We start from the raw sequence: 27,003 nt of genomic DNA, 5'->3' as shown, positions 1-27,003 counted from the left end.
TTTTGCTGGTTTTTGACTTAGTTGGCCTGGGATCCTGCTATTCAGGACCCCAGGCTTCCTGCTCTCTCTGTTAAAATGGACTCCATTTTCCCTCAGGTGCATTTACCAATTGGTACTGGGCCACCTTATCAGTCCCTGTACAGTATACCTTAGGTATCCAGGGCATAGGTGTACCCAGGGCCTAACAGGGGCTGAAGCATTTATTATGCCACCCCTGGCTGGCCATCTAAAACTGACACAATTGGCTGCACGACAGCTGGGGCAAGGTGGTGTAATCACCCTTTGCTGTAGATATAGTATACCTATATCTAACCCTAAAATGGACACATATATTCCTATGTCACTCCTATGGAAGGCCTTATCGATCCTGAAGGCAGAGTGCTTGGAATTATGTGAGATGGTGCTCTGGCATGAGCTGAGCCCGTTTGCAGCTTGCGGAACCAAGTCCTAATAGCTGTTCCATGATAACGCTATACCATATACTCTTAAGTGCCTTATCAACCTCGCGGTTAAATGCTAACTCTGGTATAACATTATCAAAACATGTCGAGTAAGGTGTCATACGATTTGGAATACTACCCCCTCGCCAATTATGGCGACGGGGGTAGCATTCCACCCTTCTAGAGGGACGCGACATGTATGTAACTGTGAACCCCGGTTAAAGTTAACTCGAGCCTCAGCATCACAAAATGGATGCTGCCACCACAGACACAAGTCTGACTTTCTGCTGCTGGGAGTCCTTCCAGCGAGGATGGCTTGGACAAAGGGTTTCCTGCCTTGGGAGGTGCTAGCACCACCCCAGACAGGACTTTGTGTATTGGGGAGGATAGGCCTGAAAGGAATGAGACATGCCTGGGGTACACAAGGTGCCCTGTGCATACACCGGTTCAAACCAGTTGCTGGGGCATCCCTGCCCCAGCTCTGGCGGGAAACCGGACAAAGGATAGGGGGTGTAGCCACCCCCCTTCCTAGTTCCACCCAGGGGAGGGACCTAGTCAGTAGTGCAGCCCCCTTTAGGAGAATAAAGGTAGGAGCTGGTCCCATTCCCAATTAGATTATCCTGAACTATTGAACAAGAAGAAACTCTGGCCTTCGACGTTCTGCTCCACAGAAGACTGAAGATTCTCCCTTGTGGACAAGGAGTGTCCACCCTGCAACTGCAGGCACCATCAAGCGTCCAGCGGCTTCACTTTGTCGTCTTCCCTCGAGAATCCAGACTTCAGAGCCCAACGAGACCCGGATTCCCAGACCTCTCCGACCTCTACCTACATCTACAGCAAAGCTGAGACCCGTGGGTGCGACGAGACACGTGGGACCGGCCATCTTGAACGAACCTGCACTTCGCTTCCAGCACGACTCCCGAGGTAAACTCGACCAAGTGCTTTGGGGACTGAGAAGCCCCAGCCCCGAGCAGTCCTTGCACCGAAGACCAGCCCTCCAGCATCCACGAGATCTGCGTGGGGCCCTTCTGCTTGTTTGCTGCTCGACGCGTTGTCTGGTCACTTGCTGGCTGGCTAGTGACCTCCTAAACGACAAACCTTTGAATCTTTGCTGCTGGTCTGGTTGCTCCAGACTGGCCCTTGCTCCCTTCCAAAAGAGGGGCACCCCGGACTCTCCTGGTCCGCACCAGACGTCTTTTCCACTCACCGCGTGGGTTGCCTTTGCCAAGGCCTGTTGACTCCAATTCCGGATCCGACACCGCCGACAGCGAGAGCCTGCGTGGGACAGCTCGTGCCTCCATCCTGGTCGTCGAAGACACCTCCTGGCCCACGTGGCTGCAGAGTCAAGCGTCCACTCTTCACCTGATCGCGACGACAGCACCTGGTTCCTTCCTGGTTCCACACCGGTCACTGGCTAGTGACTTTGAACCCTGTCCCCTCTGCTTTCAGGTCCTCTTCTTCACCGATCAACCCTTGGATCGCACCGGACATCTTCCTCCTGGTCGCCTGCAGCATCTTTTCTTTCAGGCTCCATTGACTTCAACGCGAGAACCCGACACACTTTGGCACCTATGCTCCCGCAGCCCGTGGGTGAGGTAACGAGAGCATTTCGGTGCTCAAGGGTAGTCTAACTGTCCTAGTGTCCAATTCCCCAGTCGTTGTTGTCCTAACTAGTCAGGATTGTCCGTACTTACCTTTTACTTGAACTGTACTGTCCATAGACGTTGTTACGCATCTCGCGTGTGAGTTCAAACTCTGCACACGCGTTCCGTGGGCCTCCTATTACCTACCTGAAGTTAGTATAGCGTGGTCCCATCGATCCTACAGCCTCTGGACAGCTCCATTCCTTTTATCGACTCTCACATTCCACTTACTTAGTATATGGTTTGTCGTGCCCCTAGGGCACCATTGTAATTTTGTGCAACTTGTAGTGTTTTTCGTAAGAGATTGTCATGTGCTTAGCCCTCTGACCTCATAAAGAGTTCAGAGGTGTTGTTATTAATAAATATACTGTTTATTTTCATAACAACTTGTGTGGTGTCTTTTCATCTGGTATTCAAGGGGTTATATTATGGTAAAACAGCTGGCTTCACATGCCAAAAGAGTTTAGCCTAAGACTGCTTTGTCCATGCTACCATTAGGATAGCTGGTCTATAAGGTTGACTTACAATCACCATAAGGGTTGTTTGGACTGATACAAGGTGGTAACTAGAACCAGTGAACATCATATATCAGACCAACTTCTCACAGCGTTCTTGAGGGCTGTCATGTTCTCTGCTGTCTGGTCGTGGCGCCAGGCTTTCTTGAGGGTGCGGCAGGTTTTCTTGGAATTGTTGAGGTTGTTGGTAAACCACGAGGCTTTCCTGCTGCCGGGTCTGCTGGGAGGATTCTTCAGTGGTGCGAGTTCGTCGGCGCAGTCGGTGAGCCACTGTGTGAGGTTGCGGGCTGCTTCGTCGGGGTCCGTCGTGTTGGTGGGCAGGTTCTGGCTGAGGGAGGTGGTGAGCTGGTCGGCGGTGATCTTGCTCCATCTTCTGCAGGGAACCTGTTGCGGGTGGTGGTTGGTCATGGTTCTCCTGAAGTTGAAGTGGACGCAGCTGTGATCTGTCCAGAGTAGTCCGGTGGAGTGGCTGAAGGAGTTGTGCTTGCTGAAGGAGAAGACGGGGTGAAGCGTGTGTCTGGCGTAGTGGGTGGGTTTGTTCACCAGTTGCTTCAGTCCGAGGATGGCGAGGTTGTCCAGCAGGGCGGTGGTGTTGCAGTCCTTGGTGTTCTCCCGGTGGAAGTTGAGGTCCCCCAGGAGGATGTAGTCTGTGGAGGTGAGGGCGTGTGGACTGGCGAAGTCTGCGATGGCTTCGCTGAATTGTGTGCGTGGTCCCGGGGGTCTGTAGATGAGGGTGCCTCTGAGGGTGGTCTTGGGGTCTGTGTGGATCTGGAAGTGAAGGTGTTCGACGACAGTGAGGGTGTCGTCGGAGTTGGTCGTGACGCGGATGGTGTTTCTGTGGACGATGGCGATGCCTCCTCCGGTTTGGTTGACGCGGTCCCTCCGGGTGATCTTGTAGCCATCCAGTATGGCTATGGCGATGTAGGGGGCTGAGGAGGCGTTCATCCAGGTTTCCGTGAGGAAGGCGACGTCTGGTGAGGTTGTGTCGATGAGGTTCCAGAGTTCGACGGCGTGCCTGTGGACGGAGCGGGTGTTGAGCAGGATGCACTTGAGGTGGTTGTTGCTGGTGCTCGGCTTGGCGGATGCGGCGCAGGTTCGGAGGCCGGTGAATCGGCAGGCTTGGCAGGTGAAGGGTCCGTGGGTGCGTTTCGGGGTGGCTCGGTAGCAGGCGGGGTTCCGGCCGGCGTTGAGTGCGTGGAGGGTGGCGGCGTTGTAGGTCCGTCGGGTGCACTGGCATCGTCGAGGACCAGGGGTCCTGGCGCTGGGCGCCGTCCAGGCGCAGACGGGCGTAGACGGGCTTGCCTTTGGCGCGCCTTCGGCGCACAATTGGCGCACCCGCTGCGCGTTTGCCGTGCGGCCTCCATATGAGGGGCTGAGGGAGGGAGGAGCAGCTGGGAGGCGGGAGCGGGGTGGCGAATAGGAAAGGCGGAGGCGGGGCCGCAGGGAGCAGCGGCGGGAATCAGAGGTCGAGGCGGGAAGCAAGGGGGCACAGAAGGCAAAGGGGGAGCGAGGGGGAAAACAATCACAGGTTACCGAGGGCAAAGGGGAACGAGGGGGAAACAATCACAGGATACAGAGGCAAAGGGGAACAGGCACAAGTTACCAAGGCAAAAACGAAGGAACAACAGCGGTCAGAGCGCAGCAGCAGCACACAGCACGGGGAGGACCACGCGGTGGCTAGGGGGGCGACCTACCTGGTGACAGGGTCAAGGGTCGCTCCCATTAAGACGGCGTTAGCCAAGAAGGAGTCACCAGAAGGCATTAGGACCTACCTAAGTCTACCACTTCAGCCCATGTCAGTGTTGTTGAAATGTATAAGGCAGCTATGTGAGTGTCCTTGCACACCTTCGCCAAGCACTACTGTCTGGACTCCAAGGTGCTAAGGGATGGACACTTTGCCATGTCCATTCTGCAGGATTTCCTCATCTTACCATCCATCCACATTTCTCCTGGCAAGGCTACTGCTACTAAATCAGGTCGACTGGTGAGGAATCGGCAGGTAGAAAAAAAGGTTACTTACTTGCGGTAGCGATCTTTCTGGTGGATGCCTCACCGACCTGCCTGCCTCCTCATTTGATGGATGAGTTATAGGGAAAGCTCATAATATCCCAAATATATCTTTTGGTACAGCATTCTTAGATCAAGGTCAGTTTGTCCTCTCGCCTCAAAGATTAGAGTAAAAACTGATGTTGTTTCCTCAGGACAGGAGCTTTATGGCCTCAGTGACACTGCCTGCTAACATTTCCAGGGTTGACTGAGTCAGATGCCCACTAGGCCCCTTTGAAGTGTGAGAATCCATTCTGACACTTGGGATTCTTTTACAGGTGAAGAATCTGCAGGTAGATAGAGTATCCACCAGACAGATTGTTACTGCAGGTTTGTAACTTTTTATTATTGATTTATAAAATGACGGTAGATTAAGCCAGTGAGATTGGTCATTGAGACAAATGTTGGCTGCCCAGTCTTATCAACATTTAAAGGTTGATAATTTGAGTTCAATTAAGATAATAAAAACAGCTTGATATCATTGTACTACTCATTGTCAAAAACTATAACATTGTTCTATATATTTTATATATCCCAGCAGATCAAAATAAGAAAAAGAAAACCCCGTGTCAAGAGTGAGAAAATCTCCAAAGGGAAAGACGAGCAGGGAAATGAATTGTCATCTCCACGTCCTTCAGAAAATCAGTCAGAGGATGGCGATATGAAGGTATAAAAAGATATATAGCTGACTCATTAGTACTTGTGCAGTGTATCAGAAAGAGACAGTTAGTTATAGATTCCTTACCTTTATAATTACCCCCAGGTGCTAGACTGGATCCAGAGAATTTTTCTTAGCAGTACCCCTGCGCGTCGGTGGGACTCCACGTCCGTCGTGGGCATCGTGGTTGCTGGGATGACGTTGCAGTGTCTACTTAGACGCTGCCCCTGCGCCCTGACGTCAGTTCTTTCTTTTTCAACGCAAGCCTAGAGCAGTTCCAGAGAGAGCTACTCCTTTAGTCACTTTTTGATGAAACTTTTTCAAGTTTTATTTGTACTTTTTTTTCGCGTCTTCGATTAATGGTGTGCGATGGATGTTCCATTGTCGGACCGACTTCAAGCCTTGCGAGGCCTGTCACAAGCTGATGTCTGTGATGGACCCGCACCTTGTGTGCTTTTGGTGTCTGGAGCGCGACCACGACCCGAAGTCCTGCTCTGACTGCCAGGCCATGAATCCAAAGTATTTGCCGGAGCTCTTGGAGGCCTGGCGGTCGGCTCTGTGCCGCTCCCGGTCTTGTTCAAGACGAAGGTCTTGAGGCCTCTCTGGCGGAGCCCCCACACCTCGTCCCGTTCAAGTCTTCGAAGTCCTTGGTAAGTCGAAGCACAAAAAGAATGCGAAGAAGCACTGGCGCTCTTCACCTTCTACCCGTCGGTCGTCTGATGCGATATGGGACCCGGAACATCGTCGCACAAAGGCTCCGTCTCCGGTGCCTTCTTCGGGGATGACTCCGCGCCTCCCCCGTTTCTGGGAGCCGGGGCGTCCTCTGCCCAGCTTTGTACATTTTACAAAGCCCTGCACCGTATCTTTTGGCAGCCTGACTCCGCCAGCATGCCTTTGGGTCCCGCATCGCTGGCTGGGGGTCCTGGGCCTTCGATACCAGTGACTCTGGCCCCGGCGCTGGAGTGCCCCCGTGGATCCAGGCCTGGATCCAGATCGACGCCAGTCAATCTTACCAGACCTTCCCCGGTGCCGATCCCGACAACGACCACCCCAGCGTTGGCCGTGAACCCAGGCCGACGCTGTCCCCATCCTCACCCCTGCCTGAGATGGACCTGGAGCCTGACCGACATTGAATCTGATGCCGAAGGGTACTTTTGTTCCCCTGTTTATCCCTGGTGTTCCCTATCACCCAGAAGGTGGTGATGAGAATTGGAAGGGGTCGCTTGAAGAGCCGGACTGGAAGGAGGACCTTGGTGAAACCAGTGGTCTGGACACTTCCCCAGACCTTGGCATGCTTTCTCCCCCTACAGTGGCTACAGAGGAGGGAGCATCTTATGCTGTGGTGGTGCGAAGGGCAGCCGAGGCCTCGGGCGCAAGTGCTGCCTCAGTGCCCAGAGCTGGCCCGGGCCGTTCTCTCCCAAGCAGTGGCAGATAGGAGAGACGCAGCTAAATTAAATTTTCGATGTGAACTGGATACCACCGACTCACTAGGCAGAACAATTGCCACGTCGGTAGCCCGTAGGTGCTATGCCTGGTTCAGGACGTCTGGCTTTTCGGGGTATGTGCAGTCCACCTTGCTGGACATACCCTTCGATGGCCGTCGCCTTTTTGGCGATAAAGGCAGACTGGAGCGCTTTAAGGATTCTCGTGCTATGGCCATATCCTTGGGCCTCGCTGCATCTTCCCGTCCACCCCAGTCTGCCTATCGTGGCTACGGAAGGGGCACCCTGCCACGTCCAGCTCAGTCTAGCCACTGGTCCACGCAAGGATGCCTATTTTCATATTTTCGTCCTGCCAGCCCACAGAAGCTATCTACAGTTCATGGTAGGCCATGAGCATTTTCAGTTCACCGTGCTCTCCTTCGGCCTTACCAGAGCCCCTCAGGTGTTCACAAAAGTGATGGCGGTAGTCACAGCTCATCTGTGCAGATCAGGGGTTCCAGTCTTCCCCTATCTCGACGACTCGCTGTTGAAAGCAGGCTCGCCACAGGCTATCGTCTCCTACATCCAGACTACGGTGGTCCTCCTGCGCTCGTTGGGGTTCACTATCAACGGCGGAAGTCACACCTGACTCCCTCTCAGACGCTCGCTTTCATGGGAACTGTTCTGGGCACAGAGTAGATTCGGGACTATCCTCCCGAGCAGTGAGTCTGGGATATTTAGGCAATGGTACCGTTGTTTCAGCCTCAATCCCGGGTTTCGGTGAAAATGTCCATGAGGCTGCTGGGCCTCATGACCTCCTGCATCCTGCTGGTGGATCATGTCAGATGGCATATGCAGGCTCTGCAGTGGGACCTATAGTTCCAGTGGGTGCAGCATCAGAGGAATCTTTCTGACTATGTTCAGATGTCGGAGGGAACTGCACAGCAACTGCAGTGGTGGTTGATGAACCAATATTGGATCAGAGGCAGATCCCTCTCCCTGTCCCAACCAGAACATACAGTGGTGACTGATGCATCGCTCCTGAGATGGGGCGGCCATCTGGGAGAGGAGTCTGGTCTCCGGCAGAGTCCGGGCTCCATATCAATCAGTTGGCGCTCCATGCGATCTACCTGGCACTGAAGGCATTCGTTCCCTACCTCAAGGGGACGTTAGTGCAGGTGTTCACAGATAACACCACCGCCATTGTCATTCTGCAACAAACATGGCGGGGTGGTGTTGTGGACCATATGTAAATAGGCTCTTCACCTTTGGACATGGCTGGAACATCAGGGTATGTCCCTGCTGGTTCAACACCTTGCAGGTTCTGGCCAGGGTGGATGGACTCAGTCATCGGTGCCTGGTAGATCACAAATGGAGTCTTCACTCAGAGGTGGTGCAAGGTCGCTTTCAGAGGTGGGGAGAGCCTTGGTTAGATCTGTTCGCCACCGAAGAGACCGCGCAATGTCAGCAGTTTTGCGCGTTGGAGTTTCCAAGGCGGCACTCGACTCCCTTGCTTTTCGTCACAAGTGGAACTGCGGCCTCCTGAACGCCTATCCGCTTGTACCACTTCTGCCCCGAGTGTTGAAGAAGATCATGCGCAAACGGACCTACGTCATTCTTGTGGCTCTGGACTGGGCACAAAGAGTTAGGTACCCAAGCTCCTGAGCATGGCCATCAATCCTCCGGTCAGACTTCCCTTCGGGAGGATCTTCTGTCGCAGCAACAGGAGACGGTCCTCCACCCAAACCTGTCCAGCCTCCACCTCCTTGCCTGGAGATTGAGCTGCGACAGTTGACAGCTTTTGACCTTCCGCCCGAAGTCTATAATGTCATCTTGGCCGCCAGGCGTCCCTCCACCAAAACGGTATACGCCTGGCGATGGAATAAGTTTGTGGCATGGTGCACACAAAAGGCTGTGAATCCTCTCTCTGTTCCTCTTTCTGAAGTTCTCTTGTTCATCCTTTCTATGGTTCAGCAGGGCTCTGCTCTGGACACTCTAAAAGGCTATCTTGCAGCTATTTCTGCTTTCCTTTGGCTGCCAGATCAGCCCTCCTTGTTCAAGTCCCCTATTGTAAACAGATTCTTCAAGGGTTATATTCATCTCTTTCCTCCATCTCCTTTTATAATGCCCCAGTGGGACTTGAATCTTGTATCTGATAGAGGCTACTAGCCGCAGATTCCTTAACGTAGAATTATCCCAAGGCGTGAGACTTGATCCGGAAAACTTTTTGCCACAGCATCCCTGCGCGCCGGGGGTTCGGCATCACGAGACTCCGCCCAGGCGTTGTCTGCGTACGTGATGACTGCGAGGTCACATAAGTCCCACCTCTGCGCGCCTACGTCAGTTTTTTCCTTTTCCGCGTGCAACGCAGATCCGGATCGTGCTCCGGACCTAATTGTGTTGTGTGTGGGAACAGTGTGCGAATGCCTTCGGGCTTTAAGACGTGCTCTACTTGTGCACGCCAGATGTCGGCGACGGATCCTCGCCCCATCTGCATGTGATGTTTGGGGTAACACCACGACTCGACTGATAGTGAGGCGTGCCAGCAGATGAAACCGAAGTCCCGGCGGGAGCGCCAGATGAAACTTCTTTCAGCTCGCATGTCCAGGTCGGCGTCATCACCACGTCTGGCCCCTGCAGAGGGTTTAAGGGATTGTCGCCTCCGTTTTTGTCTTCTCCCAGGCCGCAAGAGCGTTGCTCACCTGTTGGTAATTGTTGCAGTTTGTCCCCGAGGGCTGGTTCCCGGCCTGTTGGGGGCGCGGGCTCTCCGCGGGTGGTGCGGCCCGTATGTCGTTCCCCTATCCGCCGTTTCCCAGTGTGGGGGCGTCTAGAGCCCAGATGGAGACATATGCGGCAGCTTTGCAGGCCTCGCTGGCTTCTCCTCCTCCTTCTTCCCCTCCTGGGATGTCAGCGGACCCCCCCCTTCCTTTGGTGGGCTTGGGGGACGGCCGCCTTAGCATGCAGCTGTCGCCTACTGAGGAGCTTCTTTCCCCACCGTGGGGCCCTACGGAGGCGGGTGCGTCCTTCGCTTGCGCTATTTCCACGGCATTGGGAATTTTGCGCCTGGGTGATTAAGCTGCCCATTTCCCCGCGGATCATCTAATGGAGGTTCTTCATCAGGGCTCTGGTGGTAGGGAGCTGCGGCTTCCCTTCGAAGGTTCGCTCCATTCTTCTTTTTTGGGAACTTGGTGCTGAACCGCCACGGGGACCCGGTGCCCCAACACCTTCTGCACCGCTACCATCCAGTGCCGCGTGATCCGGTGTGTCTTTCCCTCCACCTCTCTACCAGAGGCCCTCTTTTGCAGAATGCCTTTCCCTCTCTGCTGCCGCTGTTGTCTCCCCCATCACGGGTGGCCCGCTGGCTGGACTCCTGGGTATGCAATATATTCGCCCCAACCAGAGCCCTTAACACGCTGTGTGTTTTGGCTAGGGCCACTTCTTGCTTGTGGGACTCGGTGGAGTCCCTTATGTCTGCCGCTTCTCAGGAGGGTGCCTGTGTTGATTTGAGGCACCATGTGTTGGATGTCCGGGAGCTGGCAGAGTTTATTCTTCGCTCCGCTCTGGACATCTCGTAGGTGCTTGGTCGTGCCATGGCTTCTTCGGTTGCACTTTGTCGCAATGCCTGGCTTTGGGACAGTGTGTCCCCGGAGAACAATCCGGGAACGGCTGATGGACCTTTCTTTTGATGGCGCTCTTTTGTTTCACGCCCCTGCGGACTCGGCCATTCAGAGGTTCTAGGTGGGGCTTCGGCCTCCTCCTCCGGCTCCTTCTTCTCCCCCTCAGTGACCTGTGAGTTGATCTGGTTTTTCGGAGGTGTTCTTCCATTGGGGCAGGTCGCCCCAGTTGTGTGGTCTGTGTCCTTCATGTGCATTCAAGTCCTCCTTGTTGGTACTGTGGTTCTGTTGGCTGCTGGCCGGCCCTTCTTGAATGTGTGTTTTTGCTTTGGGTTTCTACACCAGTCCCTGAGACTAGGCCTTCTGTTTTTTTTTTCTCTTTGACTGTTTGACAAGCCTTCTGCAGGTTTTCCGTAGGTATTTTCTGGTATCCTCTGCTGCGGATTTTTTTCCTAAGAGGTTCCCATGTCTTAGGCTGTAACATGCCCTATGTGGGGCAGTGGTAGTTGTTATATAGCTCTGTCATGCGCTGGGGAGCAGTGGTCCCCTTCGGGCCTCTGTTCTCTGTGGCGTTACGGTGTGTTGCAGATGCAATCCTCTGGCTGATGGCTTGGAATGGCTTGAGTTGCGCCCGGGGTGTCCTTCTCCGGGGTCACTGGGCTGTTTGCCTGTTCTGACCTGCTGTCTGCGGCCTGGCGTCTTGGCTCTTTCTGGTTCCACTTCTTTTTGGGCTATGTGCACGGACTCCTCCATGGAGCGTGTCTGGACCCTTCTTCGCCTTCCTGCTCTCTGTCTTCGACTGGTGTCTGGCTTGCCCTGAGTGCATCCTTCCATGGTGCTCTCGGCTGTGCTTGCCGGTGCCGACCTACTGTCTTTCTGCACCACTGTGACTTCTTGGCGCTTTAGTGGGACAGTCATCCTTGCCTTGTCCGCTTCTTCCAGTGGGCCCTACATTCAGTTCTACATCTCCTCCCTGGGGATGAGATGGTTCTTGTATTCTTGTCCCTCTTTTGGGGGCATTCTGTTCCTGCCGAGCGTTGGATGGATCTTCCAGGGTGACCTCTGGCTTCCCTGTCTGCTTCCGCCTGCTTATTGCTGGCGGCGCCGGTCTATCTGGTCTATTGCCTTCTGGCTGTGATAGGCTTGGTTGCCCTTTTCACTGGTGTGTTCCCAGTGGGGGGGCTTGCCTCTGCTCTTCCTCTTCTCTATGGAGTCTCTAGGTTGCTCTTCTCCCTCGGTGCTCCTCTTATTGTCTTGGCCTTGGGTGGAGGTTCTGTTGTCTAGTATGGGCGTGGGTGCTTTGGCCTCCTTTCGCCTTGCCCTCTTTTCCTCTGCTGAGTGAGGACGGGCTACCTCTTTTCTTGTCTTCTCGCATCCCCTCTGGGGTCGGTGGTCCTCTTAGTGTAGGGGTTTCCCTTGCCTGGGGTGATGGGGCTCTTCGCCCTGTCAGTTTGAATCGTCCCCTATGGGACTCTCTGTTATGTCCAGGCGGGTGGTGTCCTCTTGCAGACCCTCCTCCCCTCTGGGTATGGCTGGGGTATCTATTCTATGTTAAGGAATTTGCAGCTAGTAGTCTCTATCAGATGTACGAGTTACTTACCTTCGGTAACGAAGTAACTGGTAGAGACGATTTTAGTCCCCGATTCCTTCACGGCCCGCCTTTCCTCCCCGTTCTGCGAGGACTTTTGGCTTGGTCTTCTGCACTCGCCTCCCTGTGGGTAGCTGTGTCTTCTATGAGTACATTCTTTCCCTCTTTCTGACAGGATGTTCGTCCTGTTTATTTGTTCCTTTTCCTCCCCTTTTGGCATAATGGAGGATAGGTTTATAGGTACTTTGGTGCCCTTATGCTCTGGTTGCTCCAGGTTGGGGCCTACCTTCCACCCCGTCCCCCCCTTTATTACTAGGGTTCTGGGCCCTCTGCTATCCTCTAGGTTGGGGTCTTTTGGCTGTGCCTCTGCCCTTTGTTCCTTATGAGGGTTGTCACACACTGTGATGGGCTACCTTGGAGTTTTGCCGTTCCTGGATTGTCCGGGACTGGTTCCCCTTCATTGTTTTTGGTTGGGGTTGTAGTCCTGCTACATGTTATCATGACATTTTTACATATGTTCTTTGTCTCCAAGGGGGGCTATCTCCGTACTGGCAGGGTTACTGCTCAGGACTGGGCTCTTACTTATTCTTTTCCCTGCCTTTGGGTACTGCAGTGCCTGGCACTGCTCTTTATGGTGTTGTTCCTCACCATTCCTTTTTCCACTTTTTCCTTCTCGTTCGCACACTGTTCTTATACTCTCACAGTTTTGTTTGCTGTCACCGCGTTGTGGCGCGTAAAACTTCTCCGAAGAAAACTGACGTAGACGCGCCGGGGTGAGACGTATGTGGCCTGTCTGACATCACGTATGCAGACAACGCCTTGACGGAGTACCGTGATGTCGTCCGTCTGGCACGCAGGGATGCTGTGGCAAAACGTTTTCCGGATACAGTCTCATGCCTGGGGATAATTCTACGTTAACGAATCTGTAGCTAGAATCGTCTCTACCAGATACATCGTTACCGAAGGTAAGTAACTCGTACTTTAACTTATCTTATGTGTTCTTCCTTCGATCCTCTTCACAACTGTCCTCTCAGGCTCCTCACTCTCAAAACTGCCTTCCTTGTTGCCATCACCTCTGCTTGCAGAGTGAGCTTCAAGCTCTATCTTCTAAGCCCTCTTTCTTCTTCATGCTTCCATACACAGTGGTGCTCAGGACGAGGCCATCGTTCCTTCCTAAAGTAGTAAATCCATTTCACATAGGACAAACAATGACTTTGACTACCTTTTCCCACCTTTGCACCCTTCCAAGGAGCAGGGGAGACTCCACCATCTGGACACAAAACGTGCGCTATCCTACTTTGACTGCACAAAAGATTTCAGGTGGATGATCAACTCTTCGTTGGCTAAGTAGGTGCCAAGAAAGGCTGGGCTGTTCAAAAGTGTACCATCTCTCAATGGGTTATCCTTTGTATTAAAATCTGTTACGCTTTTGCGAAAAAAGAATCTCCTGTGGGGCTCCGTCTTCATTCCTCTAGAGCTACAGCAGCAACCACTGCATTGGCACGTGGAGTCCCACTTCTTGATATGTCAGGCAGCCATGTGGATATCCTTGCACACGTTCTCCATGTAGGAGAGTGGGGTCTGCAATCCTATGGTCACCCCAGATTTTTGCTTTTTGCTTCACTGGTTTACTACTTTCCCTGGCTGTGGGCCTGCTAATCAGACCCACAGCCTAGCTGTTCTCTCTCTAAATTAACAACCATGTACCTTAGGTGCATTTACCAATTGGTACTGGGCCTCCTTATCAGCCCCTGTACAGTGTACCTTAGGTATCCAGGGCACAGGTGTACCCAGGGCCTACCAGGGGCTGAAGCATGTATTATGCCACCCCTGGCTGGCCATCTAAAACTGACACAACTGGCTGCACGACAGCTGGGGCAAGGTGGTGTAATCACCCTTTGCTGTAGATATAGTATACCTATATCTAACCCTAAAATGGACACATATATTCCTCTCAGTCACTCCTATGGCAGGCCTTATCGATCCTGAAGGCAGAGTGCTTGGAATTATGTGAGATGGTGCTCTGGCATGAGCTGAGCCCGTTTGCAGCTTGCGGAACCAAGTCCTAATAGCTGTTCCATGATAACGCTATACCATATACTCTTAAGTGCATTATACTCCTCGCGGTTAAATGCTAACTTTGGTATAACATTATCAAAACATGTCGAGTAAGGTGTCATACGAATTGGAATACTACCCCCTCGCCAATTCTGGCGACGGGGGTAGCATTCCACCCTTCTAGAGGGACACGACATGTATGTAACTGAGAACCCCGGTTAAAGTTAACTCGAGCCTTGGCATCACAAAATGGATGCCACCACCACAGACACAAGTCTGACCTCCTGCTGCTGGGAGTCCTTCCAGCGAGAGAGGCTTGGACAAAGGGTTTCATGCCTTGGGTAGGACAGGCCTGAAAGGAATGAGACATGCCCGGGGCACACAAGGTGTCCTGTGCATTCACCGGTTCAAACCAGTTGCTGGGGCATCCCTGCCCCAGCTCTGGCGCGAAGTCGGACAAAGGATAGGGGGTGTAGCCACCCCCCTTCCTGGTCCCACCCAGGGGAGGGACCTAGTCAGTAGTGCAGCCCCCTTTAGGAGAATAAAGGTAGGAGCTGGTCCCATTCCAAATTAGATTATCCTGAACAACTTTACAAGAAGAAACTCTGGACTTCGACGTTCTGCTCCACAGAAGACTGAAGAATCTCCCTTGTGGGCAAGGAGTGTCCACCCTGCAACTGCAGGCACCATCAAGCGTCCAGCGGCTTCACTTTGTCGTCTTCCCTCGAGGATCCAGACTTCAGAGCCCGACGAGACCCGGATTCCCAGACCTCTCCGACCTCAACGCACATCTGCAGCACAGCTGAGATCCGTGGGTGCGACGAGACACGTGGGACCGGCCATCTTGAAAGAAACTGCACTTCGCTTCCAGCACGACTCCCGAGGTAAACTCGACCAAGTGCGTTGGGGACTGAGAAGCCCCAACCCCGAGCAGCTCCTACACCGAAGACCAGCCCTCCAGCATCCACGAGATCTGCGTGTGGCCCTTCTGCTTGTTTGCTGCTGGACGCTTTGTCTGGTCACTTGCCGGCTGGCTAATGGCCTCCTAGACGACGAACTTTGAACTCTTTACTGCTGGTCTGGTTGCTCCAGACTGGCCCTTGCTCCCTTCCAAAAGTGGATCCCCCCGGACCCTCCTGGTCCACTCCAGACGCCGTTTCCACTCACCGCGTGGGTTGCCTTTGCCAAGGCCTGTTGACGCTGAATCCGGATCCAACACCGCCGACAGCGAGAGCCTGCGTGGGACAGCTCGTGCCTCCATCCTGGTCGTCGAAGACACCTCCTGGTCCACGTGGCTGCAGAGACAAGCGTCCACTCTTCACCTGATTGCGACGACGACATCTGGTTCCTTCCTGGTTCCACTCCAGTCACTGGCTAGTGACTTTGAACATTGTCCCCTCTGCTTTCAGGTCCTCTTCTTCACCGATCCACCCTTGGATCACACCGGACATCTTCCTCCTGGTCGCCTGCAGCATCTTTTCTTCCAGGCTCCATAGACTTCAACGCGAGAACCTGACACACTTTGACACCTATGCACCCGCAGCCCGTGGGTGAGGTAACGAGAGCATTTCGGTGCTCAAGGGTAGTTTAACTGTCCTAGTGTCCAGTTCCACAGTCGTTTTAGTCCTAACTAGTCAGGATTGTCCGTACTCACCTTTAACTTGAACTGTACTGTCCATAGACGTTGTTCCGCATCTCGCGTGTGAGTTCACACTCTGCACACGCGTCCCGTGGCCCTCCTATTACTTACCTAAGGTGACGATAGCGTAGTCCTAGCGAACCTCCAGCCTCTGGACAGCTCCATTCTTTCTATCGACTTTCACATTCCACTTACTTAGTATATGGTTTGTCGTGCCCCTAGGGCACCATTGTAATTTTGTGCAACTTATCGTATTTTTCCTAAGAGATTGTCATGTGCTTAGCCCTCTGACCTCATAAAGAGTTCAGAGGTGTTTGTTAATAATAAATATATCGTTTATTTTCATAACAACCTGTATGGTGTCCTTTAATCTGGTATTCAAGGGGTTATATTGTGGTAAAACAGCTGGCTTCACGTGCCAAAAGAGTTTAACCTAAGACTGCTTTGTCCATGGTAACATTAGGATAGCTGGTCTATAAGGTTGACTTACAACCAATCACAATAAGGGTTGTTTGGACTGATACAAGGTGATCACTAGAACTAGTGAGCATCATATATCAGGCCAACTTCTCACATTGGTGTGCAGCGGTTGGGATTTGAGCTTGCTGTTGTTTTTACCAAATATAATCTTGAACTATCAGTTGAAAGATCACATAAGGTACTATAGGTACATATAACAAGCTTAGAAATACTGAACCAGCTGTTGTAGTAGAAAGGGCCTAGCACACCCTGAATACAACTCTTAGCAAGGGATCAGTAGAAAACCCCATAGTGTAGGTAAGTGCATCACCTGCACCTCACTAGAAAGCATGTCTACCCATGGAGAGTCTTCAGAGACTCCCCTAGTGGTTAGTGGCCCTCCACAGGTCCTTTCCAGATATGCAGCTCTCAGTTTCCAGGAGATGAGACAATTGTGTACCTCCAGGAAATTGAAACAGGGTTCTAACCCTACCACTCCTTTTCTGTTAGGTCTCTTAGAGACATATGATGCTAGAAGGGCTTCTAACCCAGGCCCCTCTAATCCAAATGGGAGCATGCCCCCCTTAGAAGGTACTCGTGGTGATCCAGACCTCCCTGAGACAGAGAATGTAGATGAGATGGAGGAGGAACCCTCTGGGGATGAGGCAGACAGAGGTCCTGTAGTAGTCAGCAGACTTACCAGGGCCAACTTAGACATGCATAGGGAAGGAACTGGGGGACCCCCAGTGCTATCCTTAAGCAGGCCTAACTTTGGAGTTAGAAGAGATAGATCTCATTCTAGGGACTCCAATAGATCTGTGCACTCTCATGCATCTGCTCAGAGGAGAATGATTTCCCCCCAGAGGAGAATGACTTCCCCTCAGAGGAGAGAGCATGAAGCAAAGATGAGGGAAGCCAATCTGAGGATCCAGAGGGAAGAACTTGCCCTTGCCAAAGAGAAGCTTGCCTTTGCTAGAGAGCAACATTTGAGTGGGGTAGTCCCCACTGGTGGCAGCAATATCCCTAGGGATAGAGAAAGGGGTTTTGATACTAGAAACCTGAGTAAAATAGAGCCCTCCTATAAGACAGGAGATGATATCCACAAGTGGATAACTGCTCTGGAGAGGGCCTGCAAAGTACATCAGGTACCCCAGAGTCAGTGGGCAGCTATATTGTGGCTCTCCTTTGAAGGTAAAGGAAGAGACAAGCTCCTCACTGTTAGAGATGAGGATGCTAATGATTACCAAGTCTTGAAAAATGCTCTGATTGATGGGTTAGGCTTAACAACTGAACAGTACAGGTTAATGTTCAGAGACACCCAGAAAACTCAGGCTCAAGATTGGACTGACTTTGTTGATTGTGCCACTAAGGCTTTGGAAGGCTGGTTACTGGGAAGTAAAGTTACTGATTACACAGGATTGTAATCGAATTATGAGAGAGCAAATCTTAAATAATTGTCAGAACCAGTTGTTGCATCAGCACTTGATTGACTCAGATCTGACCTCTCCCCAAGAATTGGGAAAGAAGGCAGACAGATGGGTCAGGACAAGGGTCAAGCAGCAGAACCAGAACCAGGGTGGTGGCCAGAAGAAAGCAGACCAGAAGGGTAATAATGAGAATAAGCAAAATGACCAGAAGTCTTCAACAGGGCCCCAACAACCTAAAGAGGGTGGGTCCCAAACTTTCCAAAAGAAGAAGAATGATGGTCCTAAGAAACCATGGTGCCAATACCTTAAAAGTAAGACTCACTGGTTTAGTGACTGCACCAAGAAAGGCCAAACTCCTACCACTACTGTCCCTAAGACACCTGCACCCCCTAGTACAGTTAGTAGTGGTAGTGTACCTCCCAAGGCTATAGTTGGGTTAACCCTGGGAACTGAGGTGGGTTCTGACTTAGTTAGAATACCTACTCAGGCAGTTCTTGTTTGTACTGGGGACATGGATATGACCCCTACTGTAAGTCCTAGTACTCTGGGCAAATACAGGCAAACGCCTTTAATCAATTGAAAAATGGCTCAGGCCTACAGGGACACATGTGCCAGTGTCACCATGGTGACACCAACATTTGTGGACCCTGACAAAATCATGCTAGGTTCAGACTACCTAGTGACCAATGCTAGCAATGTCACTACCAATCACAGTATGGCAGTTGTTAATTTCTCCTGGGGAGGGGTAACTGGCCTCAAAAGGGTTGTAGTTATTTCAGACCTCCCAGTAGATTGTCTTTTGGGCAATGATTTGGAATCCTCACTGTGGTCAGATGTGGAGTACAGGACTCATGTAGAAATGCTAGTTCTCTCCTCACATGTCCTTGCTGTGACCAGGTCACAGGCCAAGACATGCCCAGCTGAACAAGTGCTGGATCTTGGAAGAATGGACCAGACACTACCCAAGAGGAAGAGCAGTAGGGGTAAGGCTGAGCCTTCCCCCCTGCCTCAGGTTGAGGATCAGTCCTCTCAGGAGGCTGACCCCAAGACCCCAGAAGGAACTGTCCGTCCTAGAGGAGGTTGAGCCTAAACAGGTTGAGTTTCTTGGGACAGGGGGACCTTCCAGGGCAGACTTGAGGCAGGCACAGTTAGACTGTTCCTCCCTTGAACCCCTCAGACAGCAGGCTGCTGCTGAGGCTGCAGGGAATGCTACAGGTGCCCATAAGGTATATTGAGATGAAGGACTCCTATACTCTGAGGCAAGAGACCCCAAGCCTGGTGCTACCAGGAGGCTGGTCATCCCCTTGTCTCTTAGAGGTTTCCTTCTCACCTTAGCCATTGAAATTCCCCTTGCAGGTCACTTAGGACAGAACAAGACTTGGGACAGGCTTGCCCCACACTTTCACTGGCCTCATATGTCTGAGGACACTAAAGAGTTTTGTCGCTCATGTGTCACCTGCCAAGCCAGTGGCAAATCAGGTGGCACCACAAAGGCCCCCCTTATACCACTACCTGTGGTGGGGGTGCCCTTTGAGAGAGTGGGGATAGACATTGTTGGACCAATGGACCCCCCAACAGCATCTGGGAACAGATTTATACTGGTGATAGTGGATCATGCCACCAGGTACCCAGAAGCTATTCCCCTTAGGACCACTACAGCTCCTGTTGTGGCCAGGGCCCTACTTCAAGTTTTCACTAGAGTGGGGTTTCCTAAGGAGGTTGTCTCTGACAGAGGTGCAAACTTCATGTCAGGATACTTGACTGCAATGTGGAAGGAATGTGGTGTAAATTACAAATTTACCACACCCTATCACCCACAGTGCAATGGGCTTGTGGAGAGATTCAACAAGACCCTCAAAGGGATGATAAAAGGGTTACCAGACAAGCTTAGGCTAAGATGGGACATCCTTTTACCCTGCCTTCTGTTTGCTTACAGAGAGGTCCCAATGAAGGGGGTTGGTTACAGCCCTTTTGAGCTTCTGTTTGGGCATCCTGTAAGAGGACCCCTATGTCTTGTGAAGGAAGGATGGGAGTTACCTCTCAAAAAACCTAAACTTGACATAGTGGACTATGTACTTGGTCTCCGCTCCAGGATGGCAGAGTACATGGAGAAGGCATCCAAAAACCTTGAGGCCAGCCAAGAACTTCAAAAAGCTTGGCATGACCAAAAGGCTGTCCTAACTGTTTTTCATGCAGGACAGAAGGTGTGGGTGTTGGAGCCAGTGGCCCCAGCAGCTCTCCAAGACAAATGGTCTGGACCCCATACCATCATTGAGCAAAAGGGAGAGGTCACCTACCTGGTGGACCTTGGAACTCCCAGGAGCCCTCACAGAGTACTTCATGTGAATAGGCTCAAAGCATTTGTTGACAGGGAGGACATGAGCTTGCTCATGGCCACAGATGAGGGGCAGGAGGAAGAGAGTGACCCTCTCCCAGACCTGCTCACTCAGAATCCTGATAATGGGTCAGTAGATGGTGTAGTCTTTTCTGACAGCCTCTCTGAGCATCAACAAGAGGATTGTAAGCAGGTCCTTCAATCCTTTATACAAATGTTTTCTCTGACCCCCAGTCAAACAAGCTGGTGCACCCATGAGGTGCAATTCTAAACCATCGGTTAAAAGTACTGTGGTCCCCTCAAAAAACTCAATGTTATTTCGGTTTTGCGGTGTATATTGTTTCTCCGCCCCACATTGTAGTTTTTGGCAGTTATCATTGGGTACCACAGTTAGTGATTTGTGCCCGCCTCATCCAGAGGCGGCTCTGGTCTAGCTTGCAGTGTCCAGAGATGGTTATAAGGGTACCCCCACCAAAAATAAGGGTAAAAAGTGAAAAAGTAATATTAAAAATAATAGAACTCTTCCCCGAAAATACTTTAATGATAGATAAGAGTCTATATAATTAAAACAAACGGATACTCATAAGGGATCAAGTTACTGGATCTCTAAGTATTAACAAGGTTTCGTCGACATGTTTCAGCCCCCTTTGGCTCAAGCGAGTCTATGGGGCTTTCGTCAGGACTTACACATACACAAACAAACATGTAGTGGTAGCATGTACTCACACAATTCGTGTAGTAACTGGTTTGGGGCAGAGTCAGCACAAGCAGCGAAAACGGAACCCACGCGGCTCTGAGCTTCATGAAAGCTGGAACCCCCTGACGTTGTGAAATCCCTATCACTACAAGCGCAACTGAGGGTGATTGGGCAATAAAAGCCTACAATAAGGCAGTGAACAAAACCAGTTACTACACGAATTGTGTGAGTACATGCTACCACTACATGTTTGTTTGTGTATGTGTAAGTCCTGACGAAAGCCCCATAGACTCGCTTGAGCCAAAGGGGGCTGAAACATGTCGACGAAACCTTGTTAATACTTAGAGATCCAGTAACTTGATCCCTTATGAGTATCCGTTTGTTTTAATTATATAGACTCTTATCTATCATTAAAGTATTTTCGGGGAAGAGTTCTATTATTTTTAATATTACTTTTTCACTTTTTACCCTTATTTTTGGTGGGGGTACCCTTATAACCATCTCTGGACACTGCAAGCTAGACCAGAGGAGCCTCTGGATGAGGCGGGCACAAATCACTAACTGTGGTACCCAATGATAACTGCCAAAAACTACAATGTGGGGCGGAGAAACAATATACACCGCAAAACCGAAATAACATTGAGTTTTTTGAGGGGACCACAGTACTTTTAACCGATGGTTTATAATTGTAACTAGTGTCCATTTTTTATATTTGATAAACCGTCTACTAAACTTGGGGAAGCAAATGGACATTTATTCCTCCTCCCTACCTTCTGATTATTCAGCACCCATGAGGTGAACACTGGTGACAGTCTGCCTATAAAGAGTAAAATCTACAGGCAACCTGACCACGTCAGGGACTGAATAAAGAAGGAAGTACAAAAGATGTTGGAATTGGGAGTCATTGATCCCTCAGAGAGCCCTTGGGCTAGTCCTGTAGTTCTAGTACCAAAGCCTCACACCCAGGATGGTAAGAGAGAGATGAGGTTTTGTGTAGACTACAGGGGTCTCAATGCTGTCACTAAGACAGATGCCCATCCAATACCTAGGCCAGATGAACTGATAGACAAGTTGGCGTCTGCAACTTTCTTAAGTACATTTGACCTAACAGCTGGTTATTGGCAGATCAGGTTAGCTGAGGAAGCCAAGGCCAAGACAGCATTTTCTACCCCAGGAGGTCATTACCAATTTGTGGTGATGCCCTTTGGTTTGAAAAATGCACCTGCCACTTTTGAAAGGTTGGTGAACCAAGTTCTCACTGGGTTGGATGACTTCTGTGCAGCATATCTAGATGATATTGCTGTCTTTAGCTCCACATGGGAGGATCACCTGATCCACCTGAGGAAAGTTTTGGAGGCCCTGCAAAAGGCAGGCCTCTCTATCAAGGCTACTAAGTGCCAGATAGGGCAGAGTCAGGTAGTGTACCTGGGCCACCTTGTAGGTGGAGGCCAGGTTCAACCATTGGAGAGCAAGATACAGGCCATAAAGGACTGGGCTCCTCCAACCACCCAGACACAGGTCAGAACTTTCTTGGGCCTGTCTGGTTACTATAGGAAGTTTGTCAAGAATTATGGGTCCATTGTGACACCACTTAATGACCTGACAAGCAAGAAAATGCCAAAGAAAGTTCAGTGGACAGTTAGCTGTCGAAAGGCATTTGATGACCTAAAGCAGGCCATGTGTACTGCACCTATTCTCAAGAGTCCTGACTACTCCAAAACCTTAATTGTCCAAACAGATGCATCTGAGTTGGGTGTGGGAGCTTTTCTATCTCAACTGAATATTGACGGTCATTGTAGGAGAGTGGGGTCTGCAATCCTATGGTCACCCCAGATTTTTGCTTTTTGCTTCACTGGTCTACGACTTTCCCTGGCTGTGGGCCTGCTAATCAGACCCACAGCCTAGGTGTTCTCTCTCTAAATTGACAAGCATGTACTTTAGGTGCATTTACCAATTGGTACTGGGCCACCTTATCAGTCCCTGTACCCAGGGCATAGGTGTACCCAGGGCCTATCAGGGGCTGAAGCATGTATTATGCCACCCCTGGCTGGCCATCTAAATCTGACACAACTGGCTGCATGACAGCTGGGGCAAGGTGGTGTAAACACCCTTTGCTGTAGATATAGTATACCTATATCTAACCCTAAAATGGACACATATATTCCTATCAGTCACTCCTATGGAAGGCCTTATCAATCCTGAAGGCAGAGTGCTTGGAATTATGTGAGATGGTGCTCTGGCATGAGCTGAGCCCGTTTGCAGCTTGCGGAACAAAGTCCTAATAGCTGTTCCATGATAACGCTATACCATATACTCTTAAGTGCATTATCAACCTCGCGGTTAAATGCTAACTCTGGTATAACATTATCAAAACAGGTCGAGTAAGGTGTCATACGAATTGGAATACTACCCCCTCGCCAATTCTGGCGACGGCGGTAGCATTCCACCCTTCTAGAGGGACACGACATGTATGTAACTGAGAACCCCGGTTAAAGTTAACTCGAGCCTCAGCATCGCAAAATGGATGCTGCCACCACAGACACATGTCTGACCTCCTGCTGCTGGGAGTCCTTCCAGCGAGGATGGCTTGGACAAAGGGTTTCCTGCCTTGGGAGGTGCTAGCACCACCCCAGACTGGATTTTGTGTATTGGGTAGGATAGGCCTGAAAGGAATGAGACATGCCTGGGGCACACAAGGTGTCCTGTGCATACACCGGTTCAAACCAGTTGCTGGGGCATCCCTGCCCCAGCTCTGGCGGGAAACCGGACAAAGGATAGGGGGTGTAGCCACCCCCCTTTCTGGTCCCACCCAGGGGAGGGACCTAGTCAGTAGTGCAGCCCCCTTTAGGAGAATAAAGGTAGGAGCTGGTCCCATTCCAAATTAGATTATCCTGAACTATTCAACAAGAAGAAACTCTGGCCTTCGACGTTCTGTTCCACAGAAGACTGAGGAATCTCCCTTGTGGGCAAGGAGTGTCCACCCTGCAACTGCAGGCACCATCAAGCGTCCAGCGGCCTCACTTTGTCGTCTTCCCTCGAGGATCCAGACTTCAGAGCCCGACGAGACCCGGATTCCCAGACCTCTCCGACCTCAACTCACATCTGCATCAAAGCTGAGATCCGTGGGTGCGACGAGACACGTGGGACCGGCTATCTTGAACGAACCTGCGCTTCGCTTCCAGTACGACTCCCGAGGTAAACTCGACCAAGTGCTTTGGGGATTGGGAAGCCCCAGCCCCGAGCAGCCCCTGCACCGAAGATCAGCCCTCCAGCATCCACGAGATCTGCGTGGGGCCCTTCTGCTTGTTTGCTGCTCGACGCGTTGTCTGGTCACTTGCCGGCTGGCTAGTGGCCTCCTAGACGACGAACCTTTGAATCTTTGCTGCTGGTCTGGTTGCTCCAGACTGGCCCTTGCTCCCTTCCAAAAGAGGGCCACCCCGACTCTCCTAGTCGGCACCAGACGTCTTTTCCACTCACCGCGTGGGTTGCCTTTGCCAAGGCCTGTTGACTCCAATTCCGGATCCGACACCGCCGACAGCGAGAGCCTGCGTGGGACAGCTCGTGCCTCCATCCTGGTCGTCGAAGACACCTCCTGGTCCACGTGGCTGCAGAGTCAAGCGTCCACTCTTCACCTGATCGCGACGACAGCACCTGGTTCCTTCCTGGTTCCACACCGGTCACTGGCTAGTGACTTTGAACACTGTCCCCTCTGCTTTCAGGTCCTCTTCTTCACCGATCCACCCTTGGATCGCACCGGACATCTTCCTCCTGGTCGCCTGCAGCATCTTTTCTTTCAGGCTCCATTGACTTCAACGCGAGAACCCGACACACTTTGGCACCTATGCACCCGCAGCCCGTGGGTGAGGTAACGAGAGCATTTCGGTGCTCAAGGGTAGTCTAACTGTCCTAGTGTCCAATTCCACAGTCGTTGTTGTCCTAACTAGTCAGGATTGTCCGTACTTGCCTTGTAACTTGAACTGTACTGTCCATAGACGTTGTTACGCATCTCGCGTGTGAGTTCACACTCTGCACACGCATTCCGTGGGCCTCCTATTACTTACCTGAAGTTAGTGTAGCGTGGTCCCATCGATCCTACAGCCTCTGGACAGCTCCATTCCTTTTATCGACTCTCACATTCCACTTACGTAGTATATGGTCTGTCGTGCCCTTAGGGCACCATTGTAATTTTGTGCAACTTGTAGTGTTTTTCGTAAGAGATTGTCATGTGCTTAGCCCTCTGACCTCATAAAGAGTTCAGAGGTGTTGTTATTAATAAATATACTGTTTATTTTCATAACAACCTGTGTGGTGTCCTTTCATCTGGTATTCAAGTGGTTATATTGTGGTAAAACAGCTGGCTTCACATGCCAAAAGAGTTTTGCCTAAGACTGCTTTGTCCATGCTACCATTAGGATAGCTAGTCTATAAGGTCGACTTAAACCAATCACCATAAGGGTTGTTTGGACTGATACAAGGTGATCACTAGAACTAGTGAGCATCATATATCAGGCCAGCTTCTCACAGTCATGACCAGCCCATTGCTTTTATAAGCAGAAGGCTGACCCCTAGAGAGAAACGTTGGTCAGCTATAGAGAGGGAGGCCTTTGCTGTGCTTTTGGCCCTGCAGAAGTTGAGGCCCTACTTGTTTGGAACTCACTTCAAGATTCAGACCGACCATAAGCCCCTCTTATGGCTAAATCAGATGAAGGGTGAAAACCCCAAACTACTTAGGTGGTCCATTTCCCTACAGGGGATGGACTTTACAGTGGAGCACAGACCAAGGACTGACCATGGCAATGCAGATGGTCTCTCCAGGTATTTCCACTTAGAACAGGAAGACTCACCTGGTCAAGGTAAGTTTAATGTCCCTAAGTTTGGGGGGGGTTATGTAGGAGAGTGGGGTCTGCCATCCTATGGTCACCCCAGATTTTTGCTTTTTGCTTCACTGGTTTACGACTTTCCCTGGCTGTGGGCCTGCTAATCAGACCCACAGCCTAGCTGTTCTCTCTCTAAATTGACAAGCATGTACTTTAGGTGCATTTACCAATTGGTACCGGACCACCTTATCAGTCGCTGTACCCAGGACATAGGTGTACCCAGGGCCTATCAGGGGCTGAAGCATGTATTATGCCACCCCTGACTGGCCATCTAAATCTGACACAACTGGCTGCATGACAGCTGGGGCAAGGTGGTGTAAACACACTTTGCTGTAGATATAGTATACCTATATCAACCCTAAAATGGACACATATATTCCTATCAGTCACTCCTATGGAAGGCCTTATCAATCCTGAAGGCAGAGTGCTTGGAATTATGTGAGATGGTGCTCTGGCATGAGCTGAGCCCGTTCGCAGCTTGCGGAACAAAGTCCTAATAGCTGTTCCATGATAACGCTATACCATATACTCTTAAGTGCATTATCAACCTCGCGGTTAAATGCTAACTCTGGCATAACATTATCAAAACATGTCGAGTAAGGTGTCATACAAATTGGAATACTACTCCCTCGCCAATTCTGGCGACGGGGGTAGCATTCCACCCTTCTAGAGGGACACGACATGTATGTAACTGTGAACCCCGGTTAAAGTTAACTCGAGCCTCAGCATCACAAAATGGATGCTGCCACCACAGACACATGTCTGACCTCCTGCTGCTGGGAGTCCTTCCAGCGAGGATGGCTTGGACAAAGGGTTTCCTGCATTGGGAGGTGCTAGCACCACCCCAGACAGGATTTTGTGTATTGGGTAGGATAGGCCTGAAAGGAATGAGACATGCCTGGGGCACACAAGGTGTCCTGTGCATACACCGGTTCAACCCAGTTGCTGGGGCATCCCTGCCCCAGCTCTGGTGCGAAGTCTGACAAAGGATAGGGGGTGTAGCCACCCCCCTTCCTGGTCCCTCCCAGGGGAGGGACCTAGTCAGTAGTGCAACCCCCTTTAGGAGAATATAGGTAGGAGCTGGTCCCATTCCAAATTAGATTATCCTGAACAACTTTACAAGAAGAAACTCTGGACTTCGACGTTCTGCTCCACAGAAGACTGAAGAATCTCCCTTGTGGGCAAGGAGTGTCCACCCTGCAACTGCAGGCACCATCAAGCATCCAGCGGCTTCACTTTGTTGTCTTCCCTCGAAGATCCAGACTTCAGAGCCCGACGAGACCCGGATTCCCAGACCTCTCCGACCTCAACTCACATCTGCAGCACAGCTGAGATCCGTGGGTGCGACGAGACACGTGGGACCGGCCATCTTGAAAGAAACTGCACTTCGCTTCCAGCACGACTCCCGAGGTAAACTCGACCAAGTGCTTTGGGGACTGAGAAGCCCCAACCCCGAGCAGCTCCTGCACCGAAGACCAGCCCTCCAGCATCCACGAGATCTGCGCGGGGCCCTTCTGCTTGTTTGCTGCTTGACGCGTTGTCTGGTCACTTGCCGGCTGGCTAGTGGCCTCCTAGACGACGAATTT

At 51.4% G+C, this 27,003-nt stretch overlaps 1 protein-coding gene across 2 annotated transcripts in view; it reads left to right on the top strand.

The window, feature by feature from the left end:
* The window catches only part of CHD2 (chromodomain helicase DNA binding protein 2), a 2,197,496-nt gene that overhangs the window by 1,771,875 nt on the left and 398,618 nt on the right, over positions 1 to 27,003 (top strand). Inside the window, exon 32 of one of the 2 annotated variants that reach the window (XM_078683153.1) lies at positions 5,186 to 5,311. In XM_078683153.1, the coding sequence (XP_078539279.1) occupies positions 5,186 to 5,311 (126 nt within the window). Of the gene's footprint in view, positions 1 to 5,182; positions 5,312 to 27,003 lie in introns of both variants that reach the window. The other variant, XM_078683151.1, reaches the window with a different exon arrangement.

The sequence above is a fragment of the Lissotriton helveticus genome, chromosome 3_1, assembly GCF_964261635.1.
Source record: "Lissotriton helveticus chromosome 3_1, aLisHel1.1, whole genome shotgun sequence".
Lineage (NCBI taxonomy): Eukaryota > Metazoa > Chordata > Amphibia > Caudata > Salamandridae > Lissotriton > Lissotriton helveticus.
Note: the sequence above shows the minus strand (reverse complement) of the source record. Positions and strands in the feature narration are given on the sequence as shown.